This window comes from Takifugu rubripes, chromosome 10, assembly GCF_901000725.2.
Source record: "Takifugu rubripes chromosome 10, fTakRub1.2, whole genome shotgun sequence".
In the NCBI taxonomy this organism is placed as follows: Eukaryota; Metazoa; Chordata; class Actinopteri; order Tetraodontiformes; family Tetraodontidae; genus Takifugu; species Takifugu rubripes.
In genome coordinates, this window is record NC_042294.1 from 8,822,677 (window position 1) to 8,830,453 (window position 7,777).

A 7,777-nucleotide genomic window follows, 5' to 3' on the forward strand; every position below is an offset into this window, starting at 1 on the left:
GCAGCTCGTTGGGGGCTTCTCTCGCAGGTTTCAGTGGCCTCATTCACCAAAAGAAAACGAAGAAATAAGAGTTTCTCATTCCCTTGATTTATTTATTTTATTTTTTTAATATTCCTCACATTTCTGTGGGGAAACGGTCAACATATCGCATTTGTCCATCAGCAGACCGATCCTGCGAGTCGTGGATGAAATAAAACATCCCATTACAATGCTGCATTTCTAGGTTTTTGCACGTTTCTTTTTGTTCACTAGTATGATCAATGAAAAGAAGATATTGGTGAATGAGGCTCCACCTTCTTTCTTGTCAGCCAAATGCTACTGTTACTTTTTACTAAACCAATCACAATGGTTACAAGTTGTCTTCCTCTAACTGGAATTATTATTCCCAGGGCGCGCTGCGAGTCCAGAGGCCGAGATGCAGACGGCACCGCCTGCTACCTCCGCCCTGGAGGAAATGGCACTGTACAGCAACAAGCGCAAACTGAGGCAGGGCCGCCGCAGCCTGGAAACCGCCGTACCCACGTAACACCTCACCTTGGGAGAAGAAATCCAAAGAACGGATAGAAAAAAAACACATTTTTAAGCCACTGTGCAACATCTGCGGGTGCATCCACAGGTGGTCCACAGTCACAAACACTACAGTGTCAATAGAGCGAGGTTTCCTCTCCCGTATGTAACCACTGCAGAGGGTCATGGTGTACACACTCTTTGTGGCTTGCAAGCCTTTTTAGTCTGTGTATCAGCCAGCTGGACAGTGAAGGGTGAGGAAGAGCTAGCACTGTTAGCTAGCAATGCTAATTTCATTTGTTTTAGCAGAAGCTAATCTATTTTTTAAAAAGAGAAACAAAAAAAAGTTGGTGGATGATTTTATTCTTACGTCTCTGATGAATTTGCTGTTAAAGAAACATGCATAAAGAAAAGAACATGGGGTCATAGTTCTACTAATGATATTTTTTAGGATTTCAGTGAATAGAATGTAAAATGTCATGACCAGTGTATATATTGATTGGAAGAGGGAACGCCTGCTACCTTCACTGTCACAAATTACATATTTTTTCTCTGCCATATCATTTTTTTGCACTGCCACTCATTGTTAGCTAATTTTAAGTAATTTATTTCCTTTAAAAAATGATATATCTCAAATTCAAGAATATCTTTTATCACTTTTAACTGATCCAGTTTAGATTTATAAAAGTTTGACCTAATTAACTGGATATCATTTTATATCATCAGTTTGATATTGGAGGTGCATATCAATGGCATTAATGGCTCCAGGACATTCCCTTTGTGGACAATGATTACACTGGGAACAGTCGACCATATCGAGCACACACAGGTTTGGCGGTACTTAAAATACCCAGCTGAGGGTGTTTATATTACTTAATCAATGTGAATCGTTTTTATATCCGAAGGTTTCCTGGCTGCGTTCCACACGACGTGAAGGTAGTGGGTGTTTTTTTTCCTGTTTGTTGTATTTTCTGTCTGGTTAATTTAAGTCTGACGCCATTGAAAATCACTAATTTCTGTGAATTGTGTGAATAATGTACAAATACCGAAAAGGAAATGTTGGAGCTGAGTCGTCGGTGTGTGGGGGCTTCGTGTCGCCACACTCTGCATGTGTGAATTCAATAAGGGGAGAGCCAAGAGGAGTGCAACGTGTTTGAAAAGCATTTGCTGTTGTTTTTTTTCTTTGCAGAATCCGAACATGGTAGCAGTGGCTAATTCAATGTAGGGCTTTCATGACATTCTCACTGACTGAAATTCAGTTTGTTTGAACTTTTGCAGCAGTTTATTTCCTTTTTTTTTTAAAGAAAATCTTGCATTAGGTAATTTTTCCAGATGGGTTTCACTACATCATTATTGCTGTGTGTTTTTATGTTTTATTACCGTGTCTCCAAATCTTTTCAGGGGATTTTACTCGCAGTTAGGTTGTTGGGAAGGGTCAAAGGTTAGAGCTCATTCAAGACTGTAACTAGTGAATTTGTACAACCAAAGAAGTCTATTTTGTGGTTCAGGAATAATAAATTTTACTTTTCATTTAAAAGTCCCATATTTTTCTGGTCTGTCTGTCCCTGAGCCTTTAGCTCACACGAGGAAGCAAACGAATAAATCGGCTCCTGTAGTGACGTAACGGTTAATTTGCATAACCCGGCCTCTTCTTCGCGGAGCCCCGCCCCCTCCCCGGTGACACCCGAGAGGCGGGGCTTAATCGTGGCGAAGTTCGGCAGTAAGATATCGGTTGTATGTATGTTCTGTATAAATGTATGTAAGTACGTACGTACACTCAAAATTTTTGGCGTCTCGTTAAAATTTGGTAATGTCCCAGTTTACGTGCAACGGAGTAAATCGAATAGCTGACAGGCTCGTGTACTCAACACTAGGTGGCGATACGTGTCTTAACAGTGTCTTAATACGGCCTCATTTTACGGTTGACCTTTTACGTCACCTCGCCACTTTTGCCAATATATGTCTCCATCTATTCTCGCTAATGCTGCACGATAAAAATAATATCTTATGGTTTTCGTCTAAGTTTTACTATTTTAGGGGGGGCGTGTTTTGATGTTATAACAGCGGCGGTTTTGCAATGTCGGCCAGAACCGGACACGCAAATTGCTCCGTTGTTGGTTGGTAAGAATTAAACACAGGTGCCGATATTCTGTCCCAGCTCTAGAACAGAAGAGACAGTGGTTGCGTTTCATTTTTAACGGGAACGTACTGGCTACGCTTCCTGCGAGTCGGTTAGGGTTAGGACTGCTTCAGTAACGAGGGCCAACACAGCCACGTTTGCCTCCACATTGCTCCTCGTAAAAAGATCATTCCGAACCGTGCGGGGCCCAGCCACTGCACCAGAGCCAAAGGTCAGTATCACCACGTTTTGACAGTGTTTACAGTTCCCTACGAGTGTGGTCAAAGAAGCCTCTTTATTTGCTCTCTCGATCGATTTCAAGTGAGTTTAACCTTAATAATAACGCGGAGCTTTTTTTTGTCATGGAGTCCGAGAGGTTGTCGTTGTATGACGGTATAACGTTATTTGTACTGGAAAACATTTTAACATGGCTCTAAATAAAACGTACAATACAATTCTGTTCAAGTAAAGCTTTAAAAAAACGTCAAGCGTCAGCCGCGTGTCTGAAAGTAGCGTCACAGGCGTATCTTAGCAACACTACCAGCGCTTTCTATTGGTCGACACATTGGCACTCTCGCGGCTACAGTGATGACGCAGCAACATACCGGTGTCTCATTGGTCAGCGGCAGCGGTCAGAACTGCCAGTTTCATTATAGTAAAAGTCACACAAAACGGATTTACTAAAAAAAAAAACAAAAGAACAAAGTGCGTTCCTTATCCGTTCAACTGTGGACGCATCGTTTAGTGTCTTAATACAGGGCAATACGCTATTTTAAGGGACGAGTGGGTGTAGTTGTATGTGAAAGTAGGGAATCCCTCATGTAAAGGTGGACAACACACAATTTCCCGAGTGTTGGCTTACTAAGCTGCAACCTTTTTGAATACAGGTCATCGAGTGCATTCATTCAGTCACCGGGATCAAGCACACAGCTGCCTTTTAGGTCTCCTCAGTCCCACTTTAGAAGGGAAGGTATGTGCAAACCATCCTCAGGACCAGTCGGTTTGATGAAGTCGGTAATCATTTACCCATTGTCGGTTTCTCGTGTCATCTATGTGGACTTCTTTCGTAAAAATATATTGTTTACAGGTGTTCAGGCGACTGTGTTCTGCAAGGATTTTGAAGTTGGGACATCCACTGCCAACCCTTTTTATTTTTCCTCATAACCAATTAAGGCAGCCTCAAAGACACGATCAAAGAGACTGCGGCTGGTCTTTGCTGCGTTTTCTTTGTATGTCACTAATATTTGTTTTGTTCTCAACAAGAAGAACTGCCGGAATTTTCCTTCACGCGCTCTAAACTTCACATTTAAAACTGTTCTGCGAAACAACTTGGAACGCGTTAACTGGTTAACTGGAGTATTTATGTCTTTTTTTTTTTTTAAAATTACAACCGTGCTGGTGCGTGTCTGAAAAAGGTTTGATGTGTCCCTGGTTGGTGGGCGGCTTCATGGCGCAGCGGGTAGCAGCACCAACGACCACCAGATCAAACCCCCAGGCAGGCCGCCCAACACATGGGGTCAATGGAGATAAGGAGACCCACAGAACAATTCACAAGGATCACTTTATTTGTTAGGTTCCTCTCATTACACAGATAGCCCAGGCAGGATCACTGCCCCCAAACCACGGGACAGCTCTCACCCCCCCCAAACATAACCTGTAATAAAAGACATCTGATCCAATCTGCATGCACAAGTTTCATCCAGTTGGTGTAACTTTCTTAAAGGGGCAGTTCACACAAAACTGTGGATTCACTCACCATCATGAAATAGTTGCAGGGTGACACTTGAGTTACTGTTTAGGACACCATCTGGATTGGGGCAAGCAGGTGAGCAATTCCTCATGTTTGGTGAACCAGACAACTTTACCAACTACAGTTGGTGGCCAACAAATTGGATTAAAATAAACTTTAAATGAGAAAGGGGTTAAGTGATGGCCATACAACCTCAGACAGAAAATGCTTTTATTGTGGTTTTGGTTTTTTTCCCCATTTGTCTTGAGATCCAGAGGCAGCAGCCTGGGACAAAACAAGCACGAGTTCAGGTGATGACGCAGCAGTTTCTATCATTAAGGCCACTTTGTAAAGAACTAAACGAGGACCGCAAGCAAGCGTTTTGCCTCCAGAGCGTTGCATCATCGACGTGCGAGATGAAGAACAGATGTTCTGGATTACACAGCCCGATGGCCAGCTTGTGAGGGGAGAGGAGGGTCACTGTTCAGCCCGTTCACCACAATGCAAAAACCAAACAGGAAGTCCACGTCGTCCTCACTATCTCTACTGCCGAGGTAGAATGCCCAGCTCTCAAAAGCCTCCAACCGCAGCTTGGATTTTTTTTTTTTTTTTATTAAAAAAAAGAACAAGTGCGACTGGGTTCAAATGATCTTGCAAAAAAAAAAAAAAAAAAAAAAAAAAAAATAGATATTGAGACAAACGTCTGTAGAAGCATCTCGTTGTCTTTGACCCTCGGTGGCTTTTACCAAAGCAAGTTGAAGTCCAGAGAAAAGAGTCGCCACAAAACTGCCGCTCAGAGTTCAAGCCGCCGCCGCCGCCGCCGCCCACTTCTGCAGATTTGTACTTTTGGGTGTTTTGCTTCTTCCTTCGCCACACATCCCTCTTTCAGGTGCAGTCCTTCAGTTTCGCCGACCAAATGTTTGTCATGTGATCAATTCAGAGGCTGTGTTGCTGTATGAGGCGTGTATGTGTGTGTTAACGTTGTTAATGGTGGCAGCATGGGCTCGATCAGGACTGCAGTCAACACAGCTGAGATTCAGCTTTCTTTGAGGGGCCGGACTGTACTGAAGGGGCCAGGGGACGGACAAGAGCGCCTCTACTTGTCCCCCAGGATGGCGTACTGGTTGTCGAGCTGCAAATGCTGCATAGATCCTCCACTAGTGTCTTCTCTGCCACGGTTCCTGTGTTTTACCACCTCAAAGGTTTTCTCCATTTCTCTGTCCCTGAAAACACAGACACGATCAGGCTAAACTCCAGCAACGCGTTAGCATCCTGACCACGGGTTAGCATCCCCACTGAACTCACTTGCGCGTCTCCACGTGTTTGGCGGTGGCTGACAGAGACGGGAATTGTGCGTCACTGAAGATCTCTGGAGGTGCCTGGTTGTGGACTCGTTTGGTCGTGGTCAGCCGAGCCCCTGGAGGGCGATAGACGCCCGAAGTTTTCGCCTCTGGCACTTCAATTTCCTCTGGAAGGACACCAAAACTATCAGCTCTACCCAAACATGCGACAAGTACCTTTCGCTGTCATTTGTCAGTGTCAACGATGGTTAGGCGCTCAGGCTGATTTTACTCACCCACAGGGGCAGCAGGAGGGGGCGCTGCCCCAGATTTGCTCCATGGGCTGAAAACTTTGTCTCCGCTGACCAAAACAATTTCTCCATCTTCACCAACTTCCTCCTTTTCATATTCCTCTTCCTCTTTGTCGTCACTGGGAGCACAAATTCAAATGACCAGGTTCTTATCAATCTAACATCCATAAAGAATAAAACTCCAATTAAAATAATAGCTTCTCTCGTGTGTTTTCGTGACATCAGCAGAGTTTAGGTGAACACAAATCATGTTGTGGGTTCCATATCTACAAAAAAACAAAACTACCACAATGGAAGATATAAAAAGTTCCAAGAATTAAACAGCATCACTGACATTTGCTCTGTTTTAAACATGTCCCTCAGTGGAATTTAAATTTCAGATTGCTGAAATTATTGTAAAATACGAAATGACACTAGAAACGTGTGACCAGTCAGCACATTAAGGCATCAACATCTGCAGCAGGGTTTTAGTTTTTCCTGCCACGTAATGATAAAGCTCTTTTTTCCTCACCTCATCTGCAAAGCCTGTAGTCGGAGTCCGCTGTAGTCCACTTCTCTTTGCTCAAACTCTTTCCACTCCTCATCCTCCTTGCACAAATAAACAGCGTAAAATAAACCAAACCAAAAATCATGAGCACCACAGGTGGACATTTTCTGGTTTCTTAAAAAAAAAAAAAAAAAAAAGACTGCAGAAACGTATCTCAACAAATTGGTCCAAACGTCATTTTTCTGATTTAACAGTGTTAATAAAAGAAGAATTAATACAAGAAGAATGAAACTGCATCCACCAGATTTACCATCGTGATACCGGCTCATAATAAGTGGTGACAAATGGCGGCTCGGCCTAGTCAGCCACGATTCAAAGAAACATGACAGCTTCTAGGAGGCCGAAATCGGTCGCTGTCAGTTTGGGAACACATGAAATTCGTCGCACACTTTTAGTGTCAATCCCATTATGACGCCACAGATATTTAAATTTAAGCGTGTCGTGTCAAAATTGGGCTAACCGTTACAATCTGTGCCAGAATGAACCATATGCTATTTAGCTAGCAGTCGGTGTGATTTGTCTGCATGCGAAAATATTCCAGTTTAAGTAGTTTAAACACAAGCGGGCGATTTTGGTGAAGGAAATCGGCGATGACAAGAGGTCAGTTTGACGGCAACGGTGTCTCAGCAACACCGACGGGGAAAAGTTACCGAACAACGTCGCTGCCCTCACCTTTTCTAACTGTGCGTCCTGATTATCACTTTTCGTGGTTTTTTCCTTCTCTTTCTTGTTCTTTTTCACAAGGACCGTGGGCCCGGTGACGGGCTCCTTGCCCTTTCCTTTTTCCTTCTTCTTCTTTTTATCCCGCTTGGCAAAGAAATCGTCCAGACACTTCTCTGTCGGTACATCCGCCATTTTCAAAAAGCGACGTTAACAAGTTTAGCTAGCTTAATCGGGCGCTGACAAGTGTGTAAATCCGATCGCGGAGAAGAACAGCGACAACAACTGTCAGAAACGGTCGAGTTCGCGTTAAACCGGACAGTTTTTACTTTTGTTACGGGTTGATAGCGATGCCAACCCAAGGTCCCCGGCTGAAGCCTTAGCTACCCTGTCAACCATGCCATGCACAGGCTACTTGACGAATCTGCACCATAAACCGGAAGTTCCGGTCTGAACCGGAAGTATTGTGTCACGTGACCATTAGCGAGCATTTTCCCCTAAATTTTGTGATTATGAAAATAAACACATTAAATACACCAGTCATTTTGACATATATCTTAAATTTATATATTTTTCTCTTAGCGTTACATATTACAAAAGTTAAGATAATGCAAACCTTTATTT

General features: G+C 43.4%; 2 protein-coding genes and 1 long non-coding RNA gene across 18 annotated transcripts in view; 2 read left to right on the plus strand and 1 right to left on the minus strand.

Moving 5' to 3' along the window:
• scrib (scribble planar cell polarity protein) overlaps positions 1-2,050 on the plus strand; it is a 39,127-nt gene extending 37,077 nt beyond the window's left edge. For 12 of the 14 annotated variants that reach the window (XM_029842521.1, XM_029842525.1, XM_029842530.1 and 9 more), the window contains one exon: positions 390-2,050. In XM_029842521.1, the coding sequence (XP_029698381.1) occupies positions 390-526 (137 nt within the window). In that variant the 3' untranslated portion in view covers positions 527-2,050. The remainder of the gene's footprint in view (positions 1-389) is intronic. The other 2 variants (XM_029842528.1, XM_029842533.1) reach the window with 1 other exon arrangement.
• A 155-nt stretch (positions 2,051-2,205) lies between these two features.
• LOC105417007 (uncharacterized) lies at positions 2,206-4,965 on the plus strand. Of its 2 annotated transcripts, XR_003889849.1 has the most exons (3): positions 2,206-2,858; positions 3,514-3,596; positions 3,714-4,965. It is a non-coding gene; the product is annotated as an uncharacterized lncRNA (long non-coding RNA). The 2 variants fall into 2 exon arrangements; XR_964858.2 differs by having other exon boundaries at positions 3,514-4,965.
• Positions 4,170-7,615, minus strand: cdv3 (carnitine deficiency-associated gene expressed in ventricle 3). Of its 2 annotated transcripts, none has more exons than XM_011608066.2 (5): positions 7,166-7,615; positions 6,458-6,531; positions 5,932-6,065; positions 5,661-5,823; positions 4,170-5,578 (listed from the first exon to the last, which is right to left on the minus strand). In XM_011608066.2, exons 1-5 carry the CDS (start codon positions 7,346-7,348, stop codon positions 5,452-5,454), a joined length of 681 nt encoding a protein of 226 aa, XP_011606368.1. In that variant the 5' UTR covers positions 7,349-7,615; the 3' UTR covers positions 4,170-5,451. The 2 variants fall into 2 exon arrangements, with proteins under 2 accessions (XP_011606368.1, XP_003968158.1); XM_003968109.3 differs by having other exon boundaries at positions 6,458-6,534.
• Between the last annotated feature and the right edge of the window lie 162 nt (positions 7,616-7,777).

Bases quoted from the DNA above. Each gene is read 5' to 3' on its own strand.
- cdv3 (XM_003968109.3), bottom strand. From the start codon at position 7,348: ATGGCGGATGTACCGACAGAGAAGTGTCTGGACGATTTCTTTGCCAAG. The intron at 6,066-6,457 runs GTGAGGAAAAAA...TTGTGCTCCCAG, and splicing joins CTACAGGCTTTGCAGATGAG to TGACGACAAAGAGGAAGAGG. The intron at 5,579-5,660 runs GTGAGTTCAGTG...CTGTGTTTTCAG, and splicing joins AAACACGTGGAGACGCGCAA to GGACAGAGAAATGGAGAAAA.